This window comes from Vollenhovia emeryi, unplaced genomic scaffold (genome assembly GCF_000949405.1).
Source record: "Vollenhovia emeryi isolate VEMERY1.0 unplaced genomic scaffold, V.emery_V1.0 DF939148.1, whole genome shotgun sequence".
In the NCBI taxonomy this organism is placed as follows: Eukaryota; Metazoa; Arthropoda; class Insecta; order Hymenoptera; family Formicidae; genus Vollenhovia; species Vollenhovia emeryi.
In genome coordinates, this window is record NW_011967218.1 from 1,909,209 (window position 1) to 1,936,965 (window position 27,757).

The window sequence follows — 27,757 nt, forward strand, 5'->3', positions numbered from 1 at the left end:
CTTCGCGCGTATATATCTCACCGCTTCACTTGGCGAAGGTGGTGGTCCGCGTCGTCGGTGCGACGATCACTCCGCGGCGCGCGATCAACGTGCGACGCGGACGACAAAGGCAGCGCACGAGCAGACGACGGCAGCGATGGTCGTGGCAGCGTCGTCGTGCATTCTACGGTCGTCCCGACCGATGGCGAGGGACGGACGAACGGGAGCGAGGGAAAGAAAAGCCAGGCAGGGAGCGAGAGCGATGGGGGAAGAAAGGAAGACGTGGACGATGGGGCGCAGGGCACTGGGGAGCGAGGGGGGAGGTGGTAGGGAGCGAGGGAGAGAGAGAGAGAGAACGCACCGCGCTGCCTCGGGGATCCGCACTCGCGAGACGTTGCCGCTGGCACGCACTGTCGCACGCACACTGTACACGCGTACGCGCACGGCTGTGTGGCTCCTCGCGATATATATATATATATATATATGTATATGTATAAATTTCCTCTGCTCGCTCTTGTCGAACGAGTCCTCTCGGCTCGCTGCTCAAGTCGGCGCGTAGCCGCGGATACTCGCGACGGCACCGAGAGAGAGAGAGCACGGTTTAACGGCACGGCGCGATGTCACATCGATCGCGCGCGCGGTGGTCGAGGAAGAGGAGAGAGAGTCCGGGTGCGTGTGGCGAGGAGGCACGCGAGAAACACGCACGCAGGTCGGACAGACGGGACAGAGATAGAAAGAGAAAGAGAGAGAGGGGTATAGGTAGATAGAAAGAGGGAGAAGGAGAAAAAGAGAGAGAGGGAGAAGGAGAGGACGCGCGAGCCGAGCGAGCGAGCGAGCGAGATAAAATGACAGAGCGGCGCACACCGAGATGAAGCACTCGCGAATAAGCGAGCGAGAGACGGCACACACACTCTTTCGGGGCCCCGCGTACAAGAGTATAATGGACGAGACACGCACTATTATCGTCCGATGGTTCGCGCACGCACTACGGGCCGATAGCCGTCGCCGAGCGCCGCTGCGAGTCGCAGGCACGCGTCGAGGAGCTGCACGGCGTCGGGGCTCGCTTTCCCTCCCGTCCCGACCTCGTCAACGTGATCGCCGTCCACGTCGCGGCGGTGGTCGCGCGCGCCGTTATCATCCTCGCGTTATCGCCGCGCGATCCAACGTCCTCCTTGCCGCCGCCTCCTCCTCCTCTTCCTCACCGTCCTCGCCTCCTTCCTCGCCGCCGTCTCCGCGCTTCCTCCTCCTCGTCGCCGTCGTCGTCGTCGTCGTCGCCGACGGCCCGTGCGCGAGACGTCGCGCGGCACCTTCGGCCGCGGGCCGTCGTCCTCTCGTCCTCCGCGACGTCACGTCGTCCCTCTCTCTCTCTCGCTCACGTCGCGGCCGTGGTCGTGTCGCAGGCGCGCCGCCTTGCGTGTCCTACGCGTGCCCGCCTGCCTGCGTGCGTGCGTGCGTGCGTGCGTGCGTCCGTCCAACTAACCGACTGGTTGGCGGCGCAGCGCGGCGCGACGCGGAGCGCCTATCGTCGTCGACGCGGCACGGCGGTGCCACCGCGGCCAGCCGTCGTCGGACGCATCCTCCTGCGTGGACTGCACGTAGCGCGCCGATTGTTTGGAATGGCGGATCGAACGGGCACGCACGGTTGCCGCATCGCCGCGCGGTGTAAACTGTGTAAAAATGGCCGCACGCGCGCCGACCTGCCTTGCGTGGCCCTGCCGAGCGGGACGATCGCGCGTGTCCCCGTCCGCCTTCCTGTCCTCTACCCGACTGACTGACTGACTTGACTCCGGTCTCTTCCTTCCGTGCCGTGCACGTCCGTGGCCTGGGCCCCCCTCGCCCCGCTGGTGAGCGGCGAGCGCGCGCGTATCACAGATGCCGTGACGAACGACGTCGTCGTCGCCGTCGCCGCGTCGTGTCACGGGACGATGACACGTGACGCGCGCCGTCGCTGGAGCATCGTCGCCCCGGCGGTACTCGCGCCCGTAATTACGCGTCGAGTACACCGCGGGTACGGCACCGTGCCGCGAGGGGAGGAAGACTTGGGAGCGAGCGAGCGAGACGGAGTGATTCACGGGCGAAAAGAGAGAAAAAAAAAGGCTCGGGCCAGCAACGCGCGCGCGCCCCGTATTACGCGCGAACAAGGCGATCTAGCCGCCGACGCTCCTGTTCACGTCCGCCGCCGCCGTGCCTCGCGCTCGCACGGCTACGCATCTCTGCCGTGTCGTCCCGTCCGGCTGGCGGATCCCCGCGCTATCCCCGTCTCTGTCGCGCTGCCGAGGGAATATGGTGCACTACCTACGCTCTCCGCGGACGGTGCACACACGTACACACATGCGCGCACGCGTAACACGAGAGCGGAATGGAGAATCACCCTACGCTCTCCTCTCGTCCTGGGGTCGTGGTTCTCGCCGCGGCGGCCGAGAGCTTTTCGCTCTCTGTCTCTCTCTCTCTTCTTCTTCTCTCTCTTCTCCTCCTCCTCGTCGGTCCTTGCCCCCTCTGTCCTTCCTCATCGCTCGTCGCGGCATCTCGTCCCCTAGACGACCAGGTACCTTTCGTTTCTCCCCCAGACGAGGAACGCCGAGTCGCACCTGCGCCGACGCGCGGCGCCCTCTGCGCTGCCCCTGGTGCGACCTCAGGCCGCCAGGTGTCGGCACGTGTCTCGCGCGGGCTTTATCGATTTTCGATGCGCGGCACGGCGCGTAATTTCGATACGATCGTGCCGTGAATGGAAATTGGGGGCGACGAGGCACGAGCCTTACCGCAGCGAGAGCGACTGTTTAGGGTGATTGTTCGATATGTATATATGAATGTTTATTCGACATGTATTTACGAATAGCAAATTTGGTCTGCATTATTCCAAATTAATGCACATTAACGGCTGCCACGTAAGAAATATGTGAAAGCGGCAAACAAAATCTAACACCATAATGATAAAATAATGTTTTGTACCTTTACATTTTAATATACTATGTATGACAGGTTACGGTATGTACTAATCCGATGTAACACATATGTTTTAATTCGCTATTGGTAATTAATATAGTGATTATTCATATATACATAACTTATTTTTGCATTTTTTCCAAGTGACAAAGCTTTATGTCCTTTTCAAGGCGTGAAAATAGATTACCTTCCGTGACACTATCGAGTGTGTTGGCCATTTTGGTACCTCACGTCCGTTAAAATAGACATTTCATTCCCCTCACCCTTTGTGCACCATCCCCCGCATTTATTTATTAGCAAAGTTTAATTGGATTGGTGGAAAACTGCGGTATAATTATAGGACCGTTCCTCGTAGCTGAACAGGTGCAGCGAGTGAAAATAATAAAATTGAAATTGCAATTATCTGGATTACGTTTTCATTTATACCACGCTCTTTTCCTACCCCATTTGGATTTGACGTAGTTTTGGCGTTAGTGTTTTCGCTGGACACCAGAAATGGATTTTAGCGGTTGTAAGATCCACACGAGCGAAATGTGAAAAGGCATTTTCCACTTTCAAAATGCAAAAGAAAGTCTGAGAGTGTTAAAGAACGAAAAATGTTCGTTCTCTCTCTCTCTCACTCTCTCGATACAACATTGTTCCGATGTGACGTTAAACATAGAAAAGACGCAAGGTCGTAACGCGGAGATTATTGTTCCGCGCGACAATCGATCCCCAGTCGCTGTACGGTAGGCTCGCTCCGCATTCTCAAAATGACGAACGAGGACGTTGGACGCGCAAACCGGACTGGTGACGTCACGTGCCACCAGCCGCATCTCCTTCTCACATCGCCGCGGTTGGGCCGCACCTGGAGAGGCGCGCCTCCTTTGAACCAGTTCGCGGGAGCAATTACGCTCCCGCTTTTGCGGGTGCGCGCCTCGCGCCGCGCTATTCCGCGATCCGCGCACATTTCGCGCGGCCGGTTTTGGAGATCGGCACGTTTTTCGAATCCATATAGGTAAAACCTGTCGCGACTGCTAGACTCGCCTACGTGTGCGCGCGCCCGAGTTGCCCGGAAAGACGCGCCCGAGACCGACGGGGTGACGTCGTTGACGAATACAAGAGCGTTTTGGAAGCCCTCGGCATGTTAAAAGCTGCCGGAATTTTAAATCAATTTCGATAACAAAGGGATACTGAAATACTGCACTCTTTAATTTTATACGGAGAGAATTTTCTCTTAAAATTTACCCTGAAAATCGTAGGACAACATGGCATTTTGAAGAACTTTATATAAGAATTTTCTTAAATTTTACTAGTAAAATGTATAGTAAAATTTCAAAAAACTCTCATAAAATTCTTCCAAACGCCATGTTGTCCCACGATCGGACGATTTTTCCAGGGTAATTTTAAGAGAAAATTATCTCCGTGTATGAAATAACCGCAAAGGGTTACGTTTCTACACTTGAAGGAGCGCACGCATCGGCCACGAGGACGTTTTGTGAGGACGAATCCAAAGGATCTGTCAGAAACCTGCGACGGCGACAATGTAACGCGTTCGCAGCGTTCATACATTGACATTGACACCGTTTCCCCGATATATCGGGCGCATTATGCATTAGCCCCGAGATTAATGCGCATGTTTTGGTCCCAAGGTCTCGATAACTTCGAGATCTACTTGCACAATTTACCGCGGCCGCGCGGAATCGGATCGCCGTCAAGGAAAGCGAGAAAATTATGATCGTAGACGGAGAGAACGGCGCGTAATAGATATATACATTTCGTATGGCTTTCTATTGTCGATTTGTACGAACGTGCGTACCGCTTGTAAACAGCATCTCGATGTTATCGCGCACTTTTGCGTACATTAGCCCCGATTACTGGCCGCACTCGATGAAAGTTCGACGAACGGATCGATGATCATCGGATAACAATCCGCGGGATAATGCTTGAATTTATAAAAACAAAGGAGATAACAGGGCTAGTGAAACAAGCTGATTGTAGTAGCACACACGTGCTGCACTGACAATTTTCCCCTAAAATTTATCCTGAAAATTGTGTAATCGTGGAACAACACGGCACTTTGAAGAATTTTATGAGATTTTTTGAAACTTCACCATACATTTTACTAGTAAAGTTTTAGGAAACTCTTATAAAGTTAAATCCCACGATCGCACGATTTTCAGGGTAAATTTTAAGAGAAAATTCTCTTCGTGCAGATACACATTGTAAGTTAGTTGAAGAGAAACGATAAGACAAACGTTTCGGCTTGAAACAAGGTCATTTTCAGTGCGCAATAGTAGAGGCAACAATTACAATAAATAACTCGGTAGAAAGTCGGGTCGTAAAATATAAAGAAGCACTGAAAGAAACTTAACACTACTTGCAGTTTTGGCGGCAATAGAAGAATGCACTGAATAAAGAAAGCCTTTTCAAGAGTCTCTCGATGTAGGATTAAGAGTGTTGCTTCTAACTCTTACGGTTAAATATTTATAAAATGTGTAAACTGTAAGTGACTCAATTGTCAGTCATGAAAACAACTTTTTAGAATTGTTTAAAGCTCAAATAAAGTCTTTATAAATGTTATATTCACATTTAGAAAACTGAGACTCTGTTAAAGTTCGACCTTATCGTCGTGTCGTGTTTTAAAAGAGTAAGTCAAATGACTGATGCCCATTTCTAGCAATGTGTTTCTAGCAATGCGGATTAATCCCTGTTTAGCTAAGTTTTTATCTTTTTCCAATTCCTGAAACTAGAAAAAAGATAAAAAAAGTAAGTCAAACCGAAATTAAAGTCAATCTGCATCTGCATTGGCGATTAGTCGATAAACCGTCATTATGTGTGTCGCGTAATCTCCGGCGACGCGAGAAACGAGCCGGCATAACAACCGTCGTAGAGAGCGATCGTTCAAAGAACTAATGACGGCAACGATCCCGGGGCACTGTCGGCGACAAATAGAGCAGATCGTCATATCGTTGACTCATTCGCTCGCGCTGTCGCAATCACCGGACGAATCGTTACCGATTTGTCAAAATCCCGGGGGGAGGGGGACGCTCTATCGATGTCCTCTCGCGCCGCTAATTAATCATCGCGAGCGATCGACCGTCGCCATTTCAGGCCGACCTTGCGCGCGCGCGCGAGAGGACGCGCGGATCCACGCTGGAGAACGCCGGTGGAACGCCGAAGGAACCTCGGCATTTCGGTTGCGCGAATGAATCACTTTACATGCCGAATCTGATGCCGCGGTATAAGGCGCTCGGCTGGAACGCGCCTCGCATTTGCATATTAACGATCTCGCGCGCTATAAGAATGAGCTTCTGAAAATGCACGTTCGCGCGATCGGAACGTACCTACCTACTTGCTTATCGCGATGGCGCCGCTCGGGGATAAAAAAACAACACGCGGATATTTGCGAGGCGAGACCGTGGCCGGGAAGTCGCGCGGTTGAATCGAGAAACCTTTTCGGCCGCACTTGAATTTTCGCGGGAGTATCCCTGGTAGAAATGTCATGCAGTTTTGTAGCAGTTACTAGACAAAAGTTAATACAACTACTTGGAATCTCAATCAAGATGCAACGCCTTTCGTACGGTTGCTGCACGTAAAAGATGCGCAAAATCTGAACCCAATTACTGAACAAGAACGAAACAATGACAAGTTGTCCCACACGGAAAGAAAAACGTAGCTACCGTAGCTAAGAACTGCGTGTGTGGCAACTGAATTCAGTTGTAAAATATGAACAGCTAATATTTAGCCGTGGTAGCTAAATATTTTGCTACTCTGCCTATTGTATTAGGTGCGACAGCACGCAGCTGTCTGCGGTTTAGAAATTTATAGTTACGGCAGCAAAATATTTTGAGCAAATCTGTATACAGTCGTCTGCATCTTTCTCAAGTTATACAACGCTGCAGCCAAGTCCCTTAATGTCCCTGCGACATTTTTACTCCCATATAAAAGACAGCCGTTCATTTTGACGTACGCACCGTGGAGAACATCGATGATAATCGCCTCCGCCAAGAGGATTCCTCGGCGCTGCTCGTTTGACATTTTCGGCGTGACGTTTCGCAACCGCCACGCTACGCCTTTTGACGCTCGGCGCTCTCGGTTTCAGCATCCTGAAAGTGATAAAAGACGTGTCGGCGCAATTATTCTATAATACGTACAACGGAGCGCGTGCTTCGGAAAGGTCTCAAGGCAGCCGCGCGCTTTAATGGGTTAATGGGACGTTAATCTCCGTCTCCGGCGCGGCGATATCTCTGATTGGACGTGCGCCATCGTGGCAGAGATACACAATGTTTACCCACTCGGGCGTGTGCTCGGTTGTCGCGTATGCGCTCGTCGTTTACAGTGGCTTCGCCCCGCCGATTCTCGCCTCCTACTGCCCGATGCCCCGTTCCGACAGTCCCGGCGTAGCCTAGCGAAGCCGTTTCGTCCGCGAGGAAAAAATTCTCTCCCACGTGCCCTCCGTAGGCGCTTAAAGCGATCTAATAAAATAGTGGAAATATCCGATGTCTCCTTCTTCGATATTTACTCGAGCGCCGCTTAGCCTCGGATATGAAACTGTAAACGATTTTGTTCGCGAACTGAAATTCTTTCGGAATGATGAGTCTATTCAGGAATAATACGAGTCTAAAGCGCAGATTTGCTGCGACAATAGAGTTGCCCTTTTCTTTATGCATTTCTAACGGTTTCCAGCTTCCCAGCACATGAAAATCTTTTCGGTGTTCGTGCGACAGTTGACAACGTAATGAGAATCCAGGTCTATTCGAGCGCTATTATAAATAACGTCGTATCGTCAGAAAGCATCGATGTTTAAATAGTCAAGTAATTTCTACCCGCCCCTAATTATTATCCGAATTAATGCACCGTAACAGAGAGATATTCTTCGTGCTCCTCCGATTGTGAGCAGCCTCTATCATCGTTTTAAAATTCCAAAAGAAATGAGAGCCTCCTCCCGTATCAGGCATTGGAGATTGAGGACCGCGAATAGGAGATAAGAATTCATCGAAACGAAACGGATTAGAATGAAGTTCGGACGAGTCGAGATCTAATCAGTCTGCGATCCTCGATCTCCAGCGTGCAATCTGATATGCAGGCCTAAGGAGCGCGCTGAGAAACTTCGTAATGAATAATCCAAACGCGCGTCTGTCCCTATTCAGCAACTCTCGCGAATGCTATTCGCACTTTCGTGGCAAGCCCTGGTCCACTTAAACGCGCATCGTCCGGGACGTTCCTTTTTAGGAGACCGCAGGAGAGGGAGGGAGAGAGAGAGAGAGAAAGAAGAGAGGGAGAGGAGGGTCCGCACTGACCCCCCGAAAGTTTCGGCGACACCGATGCGCCCGGATCCTGTATTTGTCTCTCGAGGCCGCGGCGTTCGAAGAACGTCCGTCCCAGGCGGCAGCGGCGTACCACGCACTCTGGGGCGCCTCACCTGCTAGACTCGAGCCTGAGGTGCCCCAGGTGGATCCGTCAGAGAGTTACTCGACGGCCGGACAGTATCGCGAGCGCTGGCACGAAAGCATGCGGCGCGAGTCTCGTCGAGTACTTTCGTTCCGCGCGTCGTAAGCGACGCGCTTACGTTCGCGCTCGCTCGCTTCCTTCGAATCGCTTCCCGTCACTGAGACTCGAAAACTTGACTCCTCGCGGCACTTCGCCCGGGGAGAGACTCGTCGGTCTTCGGGAGACTCTGTCGCGCTGATTTCCGCGAGGACTTCCGGACTTGTCGATCCGCGAGGACCAGGCGCGAACGAGCGGAGAGTGCATGTGTGTGTGCGCGCGCGTGGGTGAGTGTAAACAATCGGCGCATTCCTCCTTACTCTTGCTCGCGCTCCTATCTTTCTACCGAAAAATTTCACTCCCCGTCCCGACGTCCTATACGCTCCCGATCTCTCTTTCACGCGCGGCGCGGCGCCGACGAGTTACACGCGCGTGCATCTCGCGTTTCCGAGAAAGGATCGGCCGAGCGCGGCTTTTCCTCGCGATATTACGCGAGTGGCATTGTCAGCCTGTTACATAACGAGCCGCCGCGGCAGCAGCGATGAGAATCTTCCCAGTGCGCGACGGGGTATCCGGCTGTTTGATAAACGCGCGGGTTCATCGATTTCGGAGACGCGCGGCGCGGCGCGGTTTCCCGCGACCCGACCGTTCAACCCGTGCCCGATAACGATCGCGTCGTCGCCGCCGCCGCCGCGAGTGTTCGACCTCAGGCTGTATTTGGCGTGAAAGCCAAGGTGCCCGGTTGATAGATCGTCAGTGTCGCGAGCGGGCCTAAAATGGATTCGTGCGCGATCGAACGAGCCCGCTTCGTATTTTCAGCCAAAATGGCGACGTCCTTGGCGAGGTCACGTGTCCAGCGTCGCCGTCCACTTGTTAGCCGCTCTCGCTTAAATCGCTGCTTTTCGCGCGCGTCTCGCCACGCGTTCAAGTCACCGCGACGACGCGCCCCGGCCACGGCCCCGCGGAGACTCCAACGTCCCGCCCGCGCGTGCCTTATCCCGATCTGTTTCTTCCATTTTCTTTTCTTTTTAACGAACGCGAGTTTCGCCACCGTCGATTAACGCTAATTTAATCTCCCGCCGGCCGCGCTGCGTCCACGCAAAAGCAACTCAAAGTTAATGAGACGTTAGTGAAACCTCGACGCTTTCCGAAGAGATGCAGGCGTGCATCCTCGACCGTGGACTTGTTTCTTCGGAGCATTGCGTCGTACATGTCTATTGAAAGTTTACCTCAAGTCTTGAAAACTAAGCCTTTTTATCAAGCATATTAATCCCGCGTACGATTTGTGAGAAATTTGTGACAAGTTCGATGAAGATTTCCGCATTCCGCGGATGTCGTGAAATTATGGAAGAAATTGTGAGAAATGTGTTCGCGTAATTGAATTACGTATGCATCAAGGGCTGTCTTCGTTAAAGAAACACGGCAGAATTCATGCGGACAACTTATAAGGAACAAAAAATTATCACTTAATAATAAGACGCAATTCAATGGCCCATCAAGGATAATTATTGCTCTTTTTTTTTACCGTTGCCCTCGCGAGTTCATTCTGTTGTGGACAAAGTGCGTAAAATGTCACGGACTTCTCGAGCTATTCGCTTTTACGCGCTGACGCATCCGTGACGTCACACGCATATCCAATAAGGTGAGACCGAGATGGTTGTACGGCGGATTACCAAAGAAGCATGTTGTCAATGCAAAGCGCATGCTTGTCTTCTTAGATCTATTCATGAGATCTGAAACGTTTATTGGCGCGACGTGACGTCGAGACGGCGGAGAAGCGGAGAAATAAAGGAATGTTAACTTTTAAATACCTTTAAACAAGATAATCTCTAGGCGTGCACGCGGCACGTTGAGCGCGCGGAAAAATTTGGACAATCAAATTTAATTGTTACAAAATTTGACCGGCTTATCGCAAAATTTTTGGCTACTCTCTTGATTAATTGTACGATGTAATAAGCACCGTAATTATAACGTCGCGCAATTAAAGGACTTATAATTAGCAGTACTGGGTAAGTTAGGCATCGTGTAGCGCATTAAAAGATTATACAACAAAGCTGTACTTTGTATACACACCGCAGCGTCCTATAAAGTGTTGAAAAATTCGCATTAAGCGCATTTAATGTGCAGTCGTTTTAAAACCACACTTTACGATCGTAGATCCTAAAGGTAGGAAAAAATCTAAATACTTATACGTACCTGTCCATAGGCTGAGGTGGGGCGAACGCGTGCGTAATTCCAACCGCAAGGACGCAACTGTTCAGAGGCGTAGGCAAAGCTCCTTTTGAAACAGATTAAATTGCTCCGTTCATGAATCTCTCGTGATGAAATGACGATTCAGATGACGCCTACAAATTAGAACAACGAAATATTACAGAAATGATACGCAATCTGACTTATTAGTAATGGTTGCGATTAAAAAAATCTAAATCTCTGTAAAGTTTTCTGTTTTAATATTCAGATACTTAATTATTTCTCATACTAATATTGCCTGTCATTTTTAATACCAAGGAGAAGGATTGTATTCGTTCTACCGCCAGTACCCCACTTTCTGCAGTTTCTGGAATTATTATTCCGAGAGTCGCAACGAGAAATTAATCGTTCTCCAATTACACGTTAATTATCCTTTCGGACGAACAGACAACTCAATTCGCGCGGAGTCCCCGATCAAGGACTGCTCGTAGGAGAAGTCATCATTTACGCTAGGGTGACCAGCCTGTTTCTTTTAACAACAACGTCGTGTCAAAATTTTTATAACGACCGCGAGGAGCCGGAAATAAATTTTATTTTTCGTATCAATATGAAATTATGAAATACGAATACTTAAGACAAAACGTTCTTGGTTCATAATTCTTTTATAACGAATCAAAATTTATTGATGTTAAAAATAAAGATTGTTTAACATAAAATAAGAATACTTTGTCTTATGCTTTATTCTTATTTTATAATTCTCTTGTAAATCAATGAGTCAATAAATTTCAATACTTTGTCTTAAGACAAAGCATTCTTATTAAACAAATTTTATTTTTAATATCAATAAATCTTGATTCGTTATAAAAGAATTATAAAATCTGAATACTTTGTCTTAAGGCAATGTATTATCTTATTTTATATATTTTTCTTGTAACAAATGGAAATTTATTGACAGACCGGATTCGATCGGCGGACCGTAGATTCGGGACTCCTAACTTACGCCATTGATGTAGGACATAGAGCAACCGGCCGTGCGTGGTGTCTTTAGCCATCTCGATATCGTATCGCGCGTACCATATCGAGGTGGTCGGGACCACAGGCCCGCGTGCCACCGCGGCCTTCGGCTTCTATCTCTTTCTCCACGCGGAGCGAGCTTCCCGATGAATTATTGCAGGTCCGCGAGCTACGTGTTCCTCACATGCGCGTCGACGTAGCGGAAGAATGAGAAGAGGGATAGTGCGCTCGGGGCGGCAGGACTAATATCTCGTATCGAATCCCGTATTACCGAGGGGACGCTGACGGTTTCCAGCGTCACCGTGAGATCTCACGTGTACAACGCCGGACAAGCATAATTATTAAAACATAATTCCCCCGAAGATCCTCGCGCAGCAGCGATCAGAGCGCGCATTTCTCTTTGATACTTTGGCCCTCCCTCTTTATTCCCTCAATCAAAGCCTTTTTCGTCCTTTACCGTTTTGATTAAAGTAACAGCAACGTTATTTTTCTACCGAAGAAGGCATCTTTGACCAAATCGTTCATTTTTATTGACACTGCTAGCTTCAGCTTTTCCGATCCCTTTATGGTTATGCAAATTAATTAATCGATATATAATTGTAATAGAGCGTAAGCGGAAACGTTGCTGCTCACTCGGCAGCTGAGTTCCTCCCCGCAACGACAGTCCGAGTAAGTCGACGGGAACATCAGGACTACGTGGCAGACATGATCGAATAATGGAGGTGATTTCGACACGCCGATACGAGGCCCGTCCACCGGCGAATACCCACTCCTCTATTCTCGTGAGTAACATTTTCTCCGGCCTCTTCAGAATGCATTTTCCCAGATACCCGCGCGTTTCTCCTTCAGAGTTCACATTCTCGCGCCTACATTCGCGCCCGTTCGAAAAATCCGATGTACGATACGTTGCCGAAAAAGATCCAATCGTTTACAAGCAAGTTCGTGAGATCAGCGTAAATATTTGGAGGAGAGATAAGAAGTAGAGTTGGTCGGACGGAGGATCGATCAAAATTTATCGAATAAGAAACTTCACGCCATGATAAATCCGTGAATCTCCGTCAGTTTGTTGTTCGATAAATTTCTGTGTACGATTAACGACTTAAATCTCCGGCGCATTAAATGTTTCCCATTAATTATTCCTGATTGACTGTAATTCGCGTAATTGTGTCGGACGCAGTCCCCCGCGAGTCACTCGCGCGTTTATTCGCCAGAGTCGATCTTGCGAACGATCTTACTCCACGTTAACGTCCCTGTCGGATCGGAATCTGCCGGGTGTCGGTCAGGAGTTTAGTCGCGTGTAACATGGAGTAAGAAAGCGGTTACGGCGAAGTTATTTGCGGTAGACGTACTTCTCGCGATACGTAACTTCCCCGGAATGTCCTTAGCCGAAAGGAATCGCTTCTCCGACGCTCTCGCTCGTAGGCGGATTTACATACGTACTGTTTCCTTTTGCAGGTTGACCCTGAGAACTCCGTGGCATTAATCAAAGAAGGTAAATTCCTCCAACAGAAATGTTAATCCACGAGCGAAAACGGTGATCTGTCGGCCATTTATGCCGCCAGGGTGCAAACTAGGAATTTATTAAAACGACAACAGCGTCACACAATCAGAAGAACGGGAGAAGAACAGTAGACATATTGTTGCGCGCGATAAAATAACAAATAGACATACATTTTCAATTCATTCCTAAGGAATTGTTTTAGTGAAATATTCCTCCATCTCTTTATAATCTTGAGGATTAAAAACTTTTGCCTTTCAAGACGCACTAACGGCGTGAAGAGAGACTGAATACTATGAGCCGCCAGACCGACAAGTTTCTAGTATTTGAATGGCCCAGATCTATACCTGCCGAACCCTCGTCTTTCGGTCAAATAAAAGATTAGATATCTATGCTTTTAGGAAAAGTATATTAACTCGGAGGATCCCTTTCCGTCAGTCGTGATGGTTCTATTTGGCAAACATCACGATCGCAAAAATAACTGTTTACCCCGGGCACATAACTGTTTTTACGTTGATGCGGACGCTTGCAAAGGCGCGATAATTCACAGCGGTGTCGACAGAGGCACAAAAGACCGCCTTCGCCCGCCGCCATCGTCGACTCATCATCCGCGTTTTATGTCCGTTTGTTCGGGACCGAGAAATTAGTTTTGCGAAACAATGCCGGTGTTGCGAGTCAGCCTGAAAAATACCCGTTTCCGCCTTTCAGAGGAATGGGAGACCCGCAAGAAAAAGGAGATTACCACCACGCGGCAGATCGAGACGAGGGTGAAGCGGCAGGTCGTTCTCGAGGACGGCGAGGTCGTCGTCGATTCCGGGCCCCTCGTCACCACGAACACGACCGAAGATGTCGAGCAACAAGAGCACACGACTCAGGAGGTTCGCACGTTTCTTGTATACACGGAGAGAATTTTCTCCTAAAATCTACCCTGAAAATCGTGGGACAACTTCGTGAGAGTTTTCTGAAATTTTACCGTACATTTTACTAGTAGAGGAAAGTCCTGTATTACGAGATAGCGGAGTTTCTGCTAAATTAATAGGCATCATCTGTTGGTTCCACCATGAATTTATTGCCCCCGGAGTGAAGTCTGTTTAGTGGAAAATTGATAGATCGTGCAATCGTTGCGGAAAAAGATTTGTGATTGAATTTCGATGTTGAAAATCTGCTATCTCATATATAATATGGGACTTCTCTGTATAGTTCAAATTGTCCCGTCATTTCTACAAAGTAGTCAAGAAGATCGCAGATCGCGTTTTAGTTGTAGTATAATTATCGCGAGACGAAAGACGTAACGCGCAACAATTGGAATTTTCTTCCTCTTTTCGACACGCGTCCATTGTTCATTGATTCTGCATACATTTGCGTATCAGAATCGGCTGCCTTTGTAGTATCGCGCGCGGGCGCGCGTACGGTAACGTGCTTTTAACTGGTCCGCGAACCGGTGTTTAGAGACGCACGACCGGGGATCAACCGCGGGAGGTCGACTGGCTGCCGGCGGCAGGTGGTACCGAGGCCGGAAATGGCGGTAACATCGTGCAGAAGGAGCTGAACGAGACGGTGATGAGGAGCCGCGAGGAGATCGAGGAGAGACTCGAGACGGAGGATCGTCAGCAGTTGGGAGATATCTCGGATGAGGTATATATGCACCCGCGACACACCCACCACCTGAATTCCACCTGCGCGTGCCGCGGGGAACACGGCCGTATGAGCATTCTCTTTCCCGGCGTCGCGCTCGCGAAAAGGTCGCGTTTGTTCTCCAAAGACTCGTCCCGTCTGATAGCTCGCGCGAGTCGACGTGTCTTAGCTCGGCGAGATTCGGTCCGCGCGGCGCCAGGTATTCGCTTCGCGTCGATTGCGAAATCACTTGCGAAGCCGAAGAAAAGAGGCATGTTTCGCAGAGCGATATTTCTCTACGGGAGGTCTTGACGTCGCTCGCGGAAAATTAAGGGGCCAGAAACGCTCCGAGGAAGATCCAAGTGTCGTAAAAAAGCTTCTTACGCTGTATTTTTTTCTATACAGATTTTAAGGGCCGAGTTTTTATATAGCGGTCAAGAAACGTCTTATGTTTGGATTGAATGTTCGAAGCGAAAGCAAAAGATGCCTCGCTGGCCGAATTGGTGAGACGCATAGAATGTAGGGAGGTTCAGGTTCGAACCCTGGCCGAGGTAATATTTTTCGCAATAAATTTTCTGTATGGTCAAGAAAACACTGGCGTTAATTTCCGCTGGCGACATTGAAGAATATTCCGATTAGTCGAGATCAAAAGAATTTCTTGCTGATAGTCGAAAAAGAATCCCATTGTACCTTCGTTTACTTGTAAAGTAACATGTCAGTTTTCGATGGCTATTTTATCATTGCGTTCATTTCTAACGATAATCGCGGGCTGTAAATTAAGAGTGTTAACTCGACGTTTACGTTGACACGATAATAGTAATAGATTGTGTCACGTTCGAGTGTCATAATAACACACCGCGCGTTTAACGCGTTAATGCGGATAGACAAGCCTGAGAACAGCTCGGGATGCGGAAAAAAGCTCTCACTCTCCCCCCGATACCAATCTACGCGGCGTGCAATCGGATCCACGTAAATCTCAACGAGGTTTCACAAACCTCGCGGGGATACCAGGGGAGAGGAGTACCCGGATTGCGAAAGACGGGCAACAGGTATATAGAGAGGAGACGCTCTCGCGCGCATGAACGATTCAGGAACGGAGGAGGTCGAATCGTTCTGGGACGAAGAGGACGAAGGAAGGACGGAGTTAAACGGCGAACGCGGCGCTGACGGGACCAAGAGAGGGAACGGGAGAGCGAGGGAGAAGGGGATCGCGAAAAGCGAGAGACAAAGAGAAAGAGAGAGAGAGAGAGGGGGGGGGGGAGGGAAAGGGACCTCAAGAAGTGGAAGTCGATGATCTCTCGATTTTGCTCTCCCTTCACCCAATGGCGATGAAGGAGCCATGAGATGCCCGCAGCCGCAGTCTCAGCAGCTGTTCCGCACGTCTCTCGACCGCGGGTGCGATCAGCCGCGAATCCGACCGCGATAGTGTCCCGCGCTCGTTCTCGTCGGCGGAATCGGCGCGGGGTGTCGTCCCCGCTGGAATTCGCCGGTATTCGTCCGCTCCCCTTGTGTGGTCCTGATCCCTTATAATCTCAAGATTCCTCGCCGTCGGGCGGGACCAGTCGTCCTCGCGCCGAGAGACGCCGGGGCCGCGCTGCTCCGCGGGGAAAGAGAATCGCCTAATTGGACGCGACGCGCCGGCGGGCCGTATCGTGTCTCTCCAACGAGATAATCGCAGAAGGTATAATCGCATTGTCGCGATCCAAGTTGAACGGACCGCGGACTCGCCCCGAAGTGCACAACGCGCCCGTTGCAAGTAGATCGGGACACTGGTCCGATTCAAAGTATAGTGTCGCGCGGCGAACAGTTTTCCCGGTGTGTATCGCAACACTTCGTCATGCTCGTCATCGTCCTCGGCGTGCTCCGATACTGAGTCTCGTTCTTTCGACGGGGGCCTCGGAGCAGCGATTATGTCGTGTCATCGTAAACCGGCACTTTGCGGAATTTTTAATTTATTTGTCCGACGACACGCACGGGCGCATCTCTTAATACGTAACCGCGCGACATGTAGATTTCACCTCGGTGGGATCGCGGAAGTTGATACCGCGAGCGCCGAGTTTGCTAGATGTGGCATTTTAAAGGAAAATCATAAATGTGTATAAATGAAAGCGAAAAAGAATGAGAGAGAGAGAGAGAGAGAGAGAGGGGGAATTTAAAATTAAATTGATGGTTAAGATAATACCCAAACACATGATGGCAAAGTAGTATAAAAGCGGTATAATTATATCACTTTTGTATTAACTTTTAACTGCGTTTAATAAACGCTTAATAACGTTTAATATACCGTCACGCGTTTGTTGGGTATTGAAACATGATGAATCTTTGTTGAGTAATTATCGCAGAATGCCTTATTTAGATGAGACGAAAGAGCGGCAACCGATAATTATCGTTGTCGTCGCGTTTCTATTAAGTTTAAGTAATCTAGATGTTACCTGCGTAATTAAAATAAATGTTTCTTAATTAAAGCTTGCAGATCACGATAACTTTCTGGTTTCTCACGTCTTCGCTCTCATTTATAATACTTTTACGTAGCTAATATACGATCACACACACACACACACACACACACACACACGCGCGCGCTCAGTTACAGCTGCCTTGAGCGTCGCATCCCTTTTCAAAAGCAATACATTTTAGCGAAAGAAAGGGGAAAACAGCCTGGCTAGTCAATTTAGCCTGACAAAATTTTGAGATAGAGAAGTGTCCCCTATTACGAGACATGCTCCTAATATGAGATAGCGGGGTGCTAAATCAATAGGCAACATCCGTTGGTTGCGCCACGAGAGTTTATTGCCCTTGGAGTGAAATCGGTTTAGTGGAAAATTCATCGTTAGATCGTGCGTGTAATCGTTGCGAAACAAGATCTGCGAAATTGGATATTGAAAACCCGCTATCTCATATTAGGAGTTTATCGCGTAATAGGGGACTTACCTATACAGCGTATACAAGAGAAGATGTGTTTTGCGGGGATGATAGCTGATCGCGGGGTGTCTGAGGGTTAATGCGGACCACATCTGGTTTGCAGGCGTACCAGAAGGCGGTGCGTAACAACAGGGGTGACTTGCGGGTGGCTCTTGCCGAGTCCTCGAAACAGTTAGCACCGCAGTCCGGTCCACGGGTCATTCAGCACACGACTAGGTCAAACAAAGTCATCGACACCGAGAAGACCTTGGAGAAAAAGGAGCTGAAGGCTGATGGATTAATCGTTACCGAGAAGAAGCGAACGGTCGAGCACGAAGAGGTGAGCGTCGCGACGGCAAAAACTGGTTAATATACTCCCGCCATCATTTTTCCCCATCTCGTCTCGAATTACCTTCGCTAATTTTACACCAATTTTAGCTTTGTTAAAGAATAGTTAATTGTACACAACATTTACCGTTAATGATACTAATAATTGGTACATAATTTCGTACAACTTCAATACCATCCAAGTTGGGGAAGTGGTTGCAAATATACGCGTTCGTTTTCGCTTCAGATTAAAGACGACGAGGTCCCGGACGACGGGAAGAACGACGACGACGCCTCCGAGACGAAGAAGGAGAGCTCGCAGAGATACGTGAAGAAGCGGGAAGAGGACGTGGTGGACTACATCTCGGCCGGCGAGAGAGTCGGCCGAGAAATGCGCTACGTCGCAGAGACAACCGAAGGAGAACGAATAGGCGACTGGTCACCATCACCGACGGGCATGCGGACGACTCGTTTTCACAAGTATCCCGGTACGTCGCCTTTCTCCATTGATTTTCTATCGCTGCGTTCCACATGTTTACGAACGGTTGACCAGGAGGTCAATCAGGATAATCATGAACGGTGCTAAAGTATAAAATCTGACTGCCGAGATAAACTGACTGCATTCCTCTTCCACTCTTAAAGCGGCTGCACTATCTGCAATAAGATACATTTGGTATTCAACGAACGTTGGCTTTGCTATCTCGACTGTGAGGGACTGAAGTTGAAGAAAACGTTGAAAAAATGTGATACGCTACCACCGATGCGCTTTCCTTCTCCAGACAATCATTGCTAATTGTGACAGGTTTCTCGGATGCCGCTCGAAAGGATGCTCTGACAAAGAAACCGCTGGATCTTGAGGAAGAGGACGAGGCGAGAAAATTCGAAACGTCGAAGTGGCTGGAGAGCCATTTCGGCAGCGATTCGCGCTCTTCGCACGGTTCTCTCGATGCCGACGACTCTCCTATTCCAACCAGTGCTAACACGAGCTACATCAATGTCACCATGAAATCCTGCACGCCGAAGGAGCGCGATTATCAGAATGTAAGCCGTAATCAGCGACGTGACCGAGAGTCGGATTCGCCTTCAGGATATTTTCATGGAATCAGCGAGTGGTCGGAACGATACCAAGGGAAGGGTATGAAATTTAATAAAAACCTTTTGAGTGTTGATTCGAAACAATTAATCTCCGTATTACAACGTTATATCTTTGTGCAATAAAATGGACAATTATACTTGGTAAATTTTTCCTTAAAAGGCAGAGAAATAATAGAGACATACTGAGCATTATATGAAGTTTAGAGAGTAATCAACCTGCGCCACAACTTTATCGCAAGTATTCATCTATACACGAATTCGAGATGACGTGATTATTAATGTATTCTACACAGAGAAGCAAAATCATGCGCGATCGAACTCTCCAGTCCGGTATGCGGAACCTCCACGTGCCAACGGACATTTCCACGGGCATAAGAGAAATCAAGTTGAATCATCGTATTCGAAAAGCTACGAGTCGTTCCAACGCGAATATCAGGATCCTGCCGAGGAACGGCAACGTACACCTTCCCCACCGATACGTCGACGATCGAAGGAACAGGTGAGAACTTTTTGTTTTTGGAAACAACGTTGAAAATTGTACGACAAAGTATGTAATATTATTAACAAATGCGGTACAAATTTCGAGAGAGAGAGTGTTTATATCCCGTAAATTTGCTGTTCATATTTGTTCTTATTACCAAGTATAATTCATAGCTGTAAATTTACTAAATTTCTAATTAATGTGCCTATAAACTTGTTATATAAATTACTCTTCATACGAAATCTTCTTGTAGTGGACAAAATCCGAAGAAAAAATCAACTCGAGCGAGCCGGGTCGTACCTCAAGTCCGGTACACGTGGTGCAAAGAACCTGGGAGAGCCGTAACCGCGACGTTCAAGCACAGACACCCGAACGCGGTTACAGAAGTACCTCGCCGAGATCGCGATCAATCTCACCGAAATCGCCGATAAACGGTCGCGAGGAGAAGAAATCGGATAGTTCGAGAACGTCAAAGAGCAAGTCTTCTTTCGCAATTACTTCAAGATAGAAGCAATGAGCCACTAAAATACTCTATTATAAATTTATGATTATTTAAGACTTCAATTAAAAAACTTTCCAATTAAATTACGATGAAGCTACAAGGAAATTAATAAAAGCGTCGACACTATCATTGCACTATCTTATAAAACATTGTAAATGTACTCACAGGTCATGGGACCAAGTACAAGATCGGCGAGTCCTTTCGGAAGCTGGTGGGCAAATTACGGTCAGCCAGCACGGAGAGGAAGAACAAACGGGGAAGCGGCTCGACCTCGCAATTGACGCAGACCGACGACAACGGGCCGACCTATTTGCAATACAACGTGATCGACAGGAACATCCCTTTCGTCAGCGAAAGGGACGCAACAGAAGACAGGCCGCCAGAGAGACCGCCGCGATCGCCGCGGAACGCGTCGAACAAGGTCAGGAAGACGGTCACCCGGGCGACCGATCACGGGGTCCAGGAGCAATGGCAACGCAGCGAGTCCACGCCGCCGCCCTTGCAGAGGTACTACTTGGGCGAGGATCCTTTCGGCGGCAGCATCTACGGCCGTGAGAAAGGATACGAGGAGGACAGAGACCGGCTGCGACACGGAAGACCGCGCGGCTCCGGTAAAATTGCCGTAGATTCCGAGTGCAGGTAATCGAAGTACCCGATATACGACGTAGCGAGAGCGAGACAAATTTTGATTGATAAGTTGTTCTGCGTTAGACCGCGCTCCGATTGATACTGCCCCTTATCGTTGTCGCGCTTACTGAAATATCTTCACATAACACACTGTACAGTGATTGTCTCTTGTAAGATATTATGTCTCCTGCCTTTCTCGTGTCTGTTTTCTTCTCGATTGGCATCTTCACGAGTTACTAATTCAGGCTTATAAGTGGGTCTTTGTGGATTACATTGAGAAAACTGATCGGATATGTTTTTAACGTCAAACGGTATTCACTTTGGACTTAAAGACATGTGTAAAGAAGAATGGTAGAGAATTATGGATGGTGATTTTCACCGAGGGAAAATTGATTTCGAGTGCGAGGGATCTAATTTAATTCGGGACACTCTCCAGATCTACCTATGCATGAAGTGTTTGCTAGAAATGGCATAGCGTTTCGAAGATATTTCACGCTTTCTCGTATCGTCAGTGGAAATTTGTCTCACGATCGGAATCTGCCATCGTGAATAGCCGACGAACTACTTGCGCTATCTCATGCCGCACGATCGCCAAAGGCCGAGTTAGTTGTACAAGCTTCAGGAGCCAAAGTGCGAACGTCTAAATCGGGGGCCGCTTGGGTATCTTTAAGTCGCATCTCACGGCGAATCCGCGCTTCGATTTCGGGTGAAGGCTGCATGAAGGGACGCATGAAGGGAAAACGAACGTATATATCGGCTCGGTAGGCTCATTCGATCGTCGCCGCACAAACGTCGACGAGAGAAAGCCCGCAACGACTCGGCAATCACCTTTCGGAAACGACCGCGTTTCAGCGTCGCCTCCAGCTCCCTCGGCAGGTTTAGCAAGTCCACCAGCAGACTGGTCGGCGATCACGTGAGGGAGGAGCATTTCCGGTCCATCCAGACGTTACCGCGGAGCCTGCACTCCGCTGCCGCTGGACAACCGGCACGCTCGCAGACCAGGCGGCACCAGGCGAGCGTCGGCAGGTACGGCGCGCCCGGCAAGATGAGCCAGCACAGTAGCATGATCAACATATCGATCAAGAACACGGTGAGTACGTCGCCCAAGGTGAACGTGACGCCGGCGTACGGCACGCTCCAGGCGCCCCCGAAACCCGAACGGACGTACAAGTCGTCGCTGTCACGCAGCAAGAGCTTTAACGTCGAGGCCGACAGAAACGGCGTCGAGGCGCCGACCCGCGCACCGTATACCTCCAATTTGCACCTGAACCGCCTGGACGAGACGCCGCCGCTCAAGAGCCCCGGCATTCTCGCCAGCATCAGCCGTAGTAACAGGGACCTATTGAGAGATGGCAAATACTGAGGTGGCTAATAACATAATAAATCGTATACCCTTTCTGTTGGACGTTAAATTGCGCTATCCTACCCTCCCTCCCCGTAAACACGCGTGCCCGACGAGCGTCCCAGAGCGGTGCAAGTCTTAGTCCCAGTCTACAATAGAGATTTAAGCCCTAAGCCTTAAGAAATTGACTAATCACAGTCGCGCATTCTACTCATACTTGACCGTGATTGGCCAATTTCTTAAAGCTTAGGGCTTAAATCATCTATTGTAGACTGGGACTTAAGCGAGAAGCGAGAAGTCTGATCAACACTGAAAACAAATTTTCGCTACCGTAGCTAATCATGGTTCGCTACAAATATTTTGCTGCCGTAACGATAAACTTCTAAGCCACAGCAAACGGTATGTTGTCGCACCTAATACAATCCCAGCGAGAGATGACTCGTCGAACGATATCGACATCAATTTGACGGTGCCGATGACGAATCATTTCTCCCTGGGATAGGCACAGTGGCAAAATATTTAGTTATCGCAACTAAATAGTAGATCCATATTTTACAACTGAAATTTAGTTGCCACATGCAGTTTTTAGCTACGGCAGCTACACTTTCCTTTCCGTGAAATAATGAATAATATTTGCCTTTTGTTTATATTGTAAATTCCGATGCACGCGTGCTTTCAGCAATCTTGTACTCTTTTTATTTCGCCTTTGGTTCTCGCTTAAATCTCCACGCACGTCATTTGTTTATTATATTTGTAGATACGGTAAATTTTTAAGTTTACTCTCGTTGAACAACCGACTTCTTCCCCGCGTTATCGCGCATCACCTCGTTACGCGTTTTAATGCGGGATATTGTCGAGGTGACATAAAAAAATAGTAGTAATCGTCGAGACAGACGTATCCTGGAAACTGTTCAATAACAGGCGGCTACTATTTATAGCCGGCGTTTTATTCGTAGACGAGAAAAATATTCAGTTCTACCGCGCGATATGTGCGCGACATCACGAATTATTCAGCGTGAATCGGATCCATCGGAGTCGAGAACGTGAGCGTCACGTCCTCTGAAATCGATCGTACGGGACTACATTAAAGTATAACAGTCGCTAATCCCTCTTAAATATTGTAAAATCTTTCGTATATTCTTAACGTGCCACGTATTTCCGACAGTTAAATTAAACTTACAAAGCGGAATACACGAAGACCGTTGCTACTCTCGGTACAGCGTACAGAATGCTCCGCGTCGCTGTACTTCGGCACCTTCTTATTAATATTTTCTTCTCGGCAACCGAAAGTCTAATTTCCTCTCCCGAACAATCACGGTAACAAATACGACGGTCGTGAAAGGAAATATCGCGGGGCATTCTGTGTGTCCGTTGCCGAGCATAATTTTTATTAACAGATAAGTATTTCACATAGATGCGATATTATTTATATTGTTCATACTGTTGATTTATAATAATATACTATAAATGTAGAAAAACAAACGTCCTTATCTGTTGCATGTTGAACCCTTCATCTCAAATGTTACGTAAACTGTGAATGCAGAAAATATTTCAATTGGATTGTTCACACTGTATAATGTGACAAAAATGTCTCGACCCTCCTTCGTCGTGATGAAAGAGAGAGTACCTGAGCGATTATGTCCCTTTATCTAAAAATACGTTTATATACAGGGTGAGTTTTATTTCGTGAACCAGTCTCTTACCATGAGAGACTACTGGCCGAAGCTGTAGCCAACTCTGGGAAAAATGGAAAAAATCTCGTTGTAAATGTTTCAATCATGTAATATCTAATTGCATCTTGAAAGATATAATTAGATATTACACGATTGAAACATCTATAACAAGATTTTTCCATTTTTTGCCGAGTTGGCTACACTTTTGAACGGTAATCCATCTCTCATAAAAGACTGGTGAAAGACTGGTTCACGAAATCGAACTCACCCTGTATGTAAATTCTACGCCAAACAGGAAGTGATATATTGATAAGAAATTGTCTTAATACCTTTTACTTAATCACTTTAAGATTATTTCATCTTCTTGTGCGTGTCGCCTGCGGCCAATCTTCGGAATTTCTTCACGGCGAGAAACGTGATCGCCGCGTTTACGATGTACGTGCTAACGCATACAATGCATATGTCTTTTAACACGTACAATATATAGGCCAGGTATATCGAACAGATGTTAGAGAGTATCCCCAGAACGACAACGGTGGCCGAACAGGCGTGATTATTGATCATACCTGAAAAAGAAAATGATTTCGCGTTAGTGTTAAGAATTGATTCTAAAGTCATTTGTTTTATCGACACATTCCAATATAGTTTTTGCACCGGTAAATCTTTTTATCAGCTTTTATGCGCAAAATAATGCCAGGATAAGTTGCGGGCCGCATAAGCAGAACATTTTCATACCTAAAACACTCGGGTCAGAAGTCTAATGAAAAGGAACGAAGAGAAATTAAAAATATCAGTATGTGAAGTTGTCACCTAATCTAATCACAATTACTTGTAAAGTGATGTTCTTCATTTCTCTTAGTTCTTCATATAAAGTCGTGAACCCCCCCCCGCTTTGTTTTTATGCGTGCTGTAATCGTGTAAAACAGATGACTTTAGGATCCTTAAGGCGTACACACACGTGGGCGAGTGTTGGATACGTACTTAAAACTGCAACCAGGGTATAAAATGCCAAACCGTATATGGAGTTCGGGATGTTGAACACCGTATCTTTCGGCAACAGTCCGAATCCCTTGCCGTACCTGAAATACAACACGTTATCGTTTTACTATCACGCCACGTTCGCCCGAAACAATTCTACGTTATTTTATTTTGTTGAACTTGGTCTCTTCGCGAATGCTCGACGCGTCGATTAAAAACTCGCGCGGTTGAGGGCAGCAGCCATGGCCGAGCGTCGTCGTGTCGTTGCTGCTACGCAATTTCCGGTTTCACCTTCTTCGCTCACGTTGTTCACAATTACATATTATGCCGGAATACCGCATTTTCTTAAATACCGAAGATAAAATAGCGGCGTGTTTATTACTGTCTGAGAAACAAAATTCGGTATAAATTTGCGTTGGCAAGTTAAAAAGCATGCAGTGGCCAATGAGAGCAGCGATTCTCCGGACATGTTAACATTTTTTTGCGCAACACTTGTTCAGCGGCAAATATCTCGATTGCTCGGCGTCTTGTATAATTTTTATTTATGACATACGGATCGATTCATCATGATTTTCAGCACTGTAACCCAAAAACGTCCTAACATTAATATCATTTATATACCGATCGCTGTATGCATTGCCGCGTTGTGGAATGTCAACACGTCTAAAAAATATTAGCGGATTTTCAACAGGAATTGCACTTATTCGCCGATCCTGGATTTTATTCACGTTCGCGTGTACGTAACACGAGGGACTCGTCGATAAAATAAAAATACAACGCGAGGCCGTCGAGCAATCGCGTTCGGCTGATTGCAGGACGACAGATTGACGCTCGTTCAATCACTCGAACTCGCTTACTCGGACGCGAACACTTTGGTGCAGCTGACGTTCTCGGAGATGTCGCACATCGCCACGTACGAGTCGTCCTGCTCCTTTCTCGTCTCCACGACGTACGCGTAGTACGATAATCCGAGGCCGATGACGCACAAGGACATGATCCCGGCGTCGAGTCCTCGCAAGGCGCAATTTCCAGCGGGCGACATCGTGCCGAGAGACGGTGCTCGCCGCGAGCAATAGGCTCCTACTGGACCGTTATCGCGAGTGTAAGGTCCTTCTCGGCTCCCAACACACTGACGCGGACGTGTATCGGTAAACCCTCGAGATGTTTTCGTGACGAACACGTCATGCTCGCGCGAGGACCGTTAGAGACGATCGATAACCAAATCTTGAGGGAACGCGTTGAAAACACTTTGCTCGCCGTCGCGTACACTCGCGTCTCGGGCTCGCTGGGGCGGAAAACGGATGCTCTCCCTCGTATACATTAGCATCGCGATTAATCGCGAATACTGTCTTACCACGCGTCTCTGATGAGTCGAAATCTTTTATTCTCTTCAAGATTTTACATTATTTAGTAAATCCTAAAATAATCTACCTACATATGTATGTATATACCAAGAGATACTAGTACAGAACTTGAGATGATATATTTAACAGCTGCTGGTATTTTGAATGTCTCTCTGCCGGCACATCCTCATATTTTAAAAGTATTGTAACATAATTACTTATAAGACTTAAAAATTAAGGTTTAGATCAAAAAATACACATATCTTAAATATGTCGACGGTTCTTATGCTTTTTTTTTTATTCCTGCGGGGCCATCGCTCTAGCCTGAGCTTTAACACGCTTCTCGTATTCCAGACGATTTTGGCTACAAAGGACATACTCGATTATTCCCCTGGCACCTACGGACTTAATAGTCGGAGCGTGCGTTCGCAGGTACATACCAATATATTGTGTACGCCTCGGCCTGGGCCGGATCTTTCACGTTCGGCTCGTTCAGCAAATCCTGAATACCCAGCAGGATTTGCTTGATCGTGATGGCTGGCCGCCAGTCCTTCTCCTCGTCCAGGAGCGACAGGCAGACGGTGCCGGATGGGTATACGTTCGGATGAAACAGCGGAGGTTCGAATTTACACTTTGGCGGGCTCGACGGATAGTCATCTTTGAAAATCATACGTAATTTGTACAGGCCACCCTCCCAGGGAGTCTGCAAGATGACGAGTATAATAACCAACGTACGCGACCTGTTATCCTTGAACAGATTGGACTCACGGATTTCTTCCCGGGGATCGCGCACTCCCAGCTCATCAGATTGAGGGTGCCGTCTGGATTTTTAGTTGGCCTAGCCACGAAGCCCTGCGAACAAGAATGCGGCGTTAGCGAAGGAAAACTTAGAATTACACGCGAGGATGCGGGGCCGACGTTTCCGCGCGAGGTCCTCGCGGACCTTCGGGGATCCTGGCGACACGGAAACGTTAAAGTTCAGCCTCCTGCGAGTCTGACGACTTTGCTTTGACAGGTGTCACACGTTTGTGACTAATGACGAGAGCAAACTTATTTTGTCTCTTTCCACAACAACAATTGGACTTGCCCTACGCGTGAGAAATATCAGTCAAGACGGAACAAGTAGACTTTAACGTGCTCCGTCTCTCGCGCTTGATCGGCTTAGGGCGCCACACGGGCCATTGTTTACAATCGCGACGGAGAATCGCGCGTTCCGCGCGCGCCAAGCGTGGACGGCACTGATGGCGCGTCCCCGCGGGAACGCGTGCACGCGGCCCGAGACGCGCGTAAACTTACGAACGGATGGTCCTTCCTCCACGCCTTCCGCTCCTCGGCGAGCCTGGCGATCGCTATGCCTGACATCGGGACTGCGGCGACGCGGCGATTTTCGGACGGCAGACAGTCACGCAGCCGGACGACGCGAAACGACACCCCACGTTCACTCGGTCACGTCCAGTCACGTCGGCGACGTGCTTCGCTACCCGCAGAACAGTCCTGCCACGCAGTTTGAAATGTTATCGGACGCCGATGCCCCGACAGGCGAGCCCGTGAAAAGCGTTCCGCGCGAGGGTGCAGCCGCTTGCTCAGCTAGAGGGTTTACACGCCGACCGTGTTCGTAAAAGCGTCACGGATTCGTTCGCGCGCGTACGGTTAGGATCGCAGGAGGGATTTTTAGCGGATAAATTGACCGTATAACAGCAGCGACTCGGCCGATAAGGCAGACGGTGCTTTCCGGACTAAATTACAGACGCGCGCCAATAACGTGCGCCGAAAACTTGTCC

At 48.5% G+C, this 27,757-nt stretch overlaps 3 protein-coding genes across 5 annotated transcripts; 1 reads left to right on the forward strand and 2 right to left on the reverse strand.

Moving 5' to 3' along the window:
- The first annotated feature begins 8,393 nt into the window (after nucleotides 1–8,393).
- On the forward strand, nucleotides 8,394–22,117 carry LOC105565947. Of its 2 annotated transcripts, none has more exons than XM_012019564.1 (12): nucleotides 8,394–8,678; nucleotides 12,202–12,377; nucleotides 13,051–13,087; nucleotides 13,802–13,971; nucleotides 14,543–14,728; nucleotides 17,733–17,948; nucleotides 18,183–18,423; nucleotides 18,738–19,070; nucleotides 19,324–19,529; nucleotides 19,765–19,987; nucleotides 20,181–20,652; nucleotides 21,493–22,117. In XM_012019564.1, the coding sequence occupies exons 2-12, from the start codon at nucleotides 12,312–12,314 to the stop codon at nucleotides 22,001–22,003; spliced, it is 2,661 nt and encodes an 886-aa protein (XP_011874954.1). In that variant the 5' UTR covers nucleotides 8,394–8,678; nucleotides 12,202–12,311; the 3' UTR covers nucleotides 22,004–22,117. The 2 variants fall into 2 exon arrangements, with proteins under 2 accessions (XP_011874954.1, XP_011874955.1); XM_012019565.1 differs by lacking the exon at nucleotides 8,394–8,678 and adding an exon at nucleotides 8,816–10,033.
- A 797-nt stretch (nucleotides 22,118–22,914) lies between these two features.
- LOC105565949 (vitamin K epoxide reductase complex subunit 1) lies at nucleotides 22,915–25,917 on the reverse strand. Of its 2 annotated transcripts, none has more exons than XM_012019567.1 (4): nucleotides 25,491–25,917; nucleotides 24,637–24,734; nucleotides 23,985–24,221; nucleotides 22,915–23,513 (listed from the first exon to the last, which is right to left on the reverse strand). In XM_012019567.1, the coding sequence occupies exons 1-3, from the start codon at nucleotides 25,673–25,675 to the stop codon at nucleotides 24,007–24,009; spliced, it is 498 nt and encodes a 165-aa protein (XP_011874957.1). In that variant the 5' UTR covers nucleotides 25,676–25,917; the 3' UTR covers nucleotides 22,915–23,513; nucleotides 23,985–24,006. The 2 variants fall into 2 exon arrangements, with proteins under 2 accessions (XP_011874957.1, XP_011874956.1); XM_012019566.1 differs by having other exon boundaries at nucleotides 22,915–23,631.
- Nucleotides 25,918–25,997: 80 nt separating this feature from the next.
- Nucleotides 25,998–27,647, reverse strand: LOC105565950 (SUMO-conjugating enzyme UBC9-B). The gene is made up of 4 exons (XM_012019569.1): nucleotides 27,273–27,647; nucleotides 26,745–26,828; nucleotides 26,417–26,679; nucleotides 25,998–26,340 (listed from the first exon to the last, which is right to left on the reverse strand). Exons 1-4 carry the CDS (start codon nucleotides 27,336–27,338, stop codon nucleotides 26,274–26,276), a joined length of 480 nt encoding a protein of 159 aa, XP_011874959.1. The 5' UTR covers nucleotides 27,339–27,647; the 3' UTR covers nucleotides 25,998–26,273.
- Between the last annotated feature and the right edge of the window lie 110 nt (nucleotides 27,648–27,757).

Excerpts from the sequence above, each read along its gene's own strand:
- LOC105565949 (XM_012019567.1), bottom strand. The coding sequence starts at position 25,675 with ATGTCGCCCGCTGGAAATTGCGCCTTGCGAGGACTCGACGCCGGGATC. Across the intron at positions 24,735-25,490 it reads ACCAAAGTGTTCGCGTCCGA|GTACGGCAAGGGATTCGGAC; the intron begins GTAAGCGAGTTC and ends GTTGTATTTCAG. Across the intron at positions 24,222-24,636 it reads TACCCTGGTTGCAGTTTTAA|GTATGATCAATAATCACGCC; the intron begins GTACGTATCCAA and ends TTTCTTTTTCAG.
- LOC105565947 (XM_012019564.1), top strand. The coding sequence starts at position 12,312 with ATGGAGGTGATTTCGACACGCCGATACGAGGCCCGTCCACCGGCGAAT. Across the intron at positions 19,530-19,764 it reads GTCGACGATCGAAGGAACAG|TGGACAAAATCCGAAGAAAA; the intron begins GTGAGAACTTTT and ends ATCTTCTTGTAG. Across the intron at positions 19,988-20,180 it reads TAGTTCGAGAACGTCAAAGA|GTCATGGGACCAAGTACAAG; the intron begins GCAAGTCTTCTT and ends ATGTACTCACAG.
- LOC105565950 (XM_012019569.1), bottom strand. The coding sequence starts at position 27,338 with ATGTCAGGCATAGCGATCGCCAGGCTCGCCGAGGAGCGGAAGGCGTGG. Across the intron at positions 26,829-27,272 it reads GGAGGAAGGACCATCCGTTC|GGCTTCGTGGCTAGGCCAAC; the intron begins GTAAGTTTACGC and ends TCTTGTTCGCAG. Across the intron at positions 26,680-26,744 it reads CGATCCCCGGGAAGAAATCC|ACTCCCTGGGAGGGTGGCCT; the intron begins GTGAGTCCAATC and ends GTCATCTTGCAG.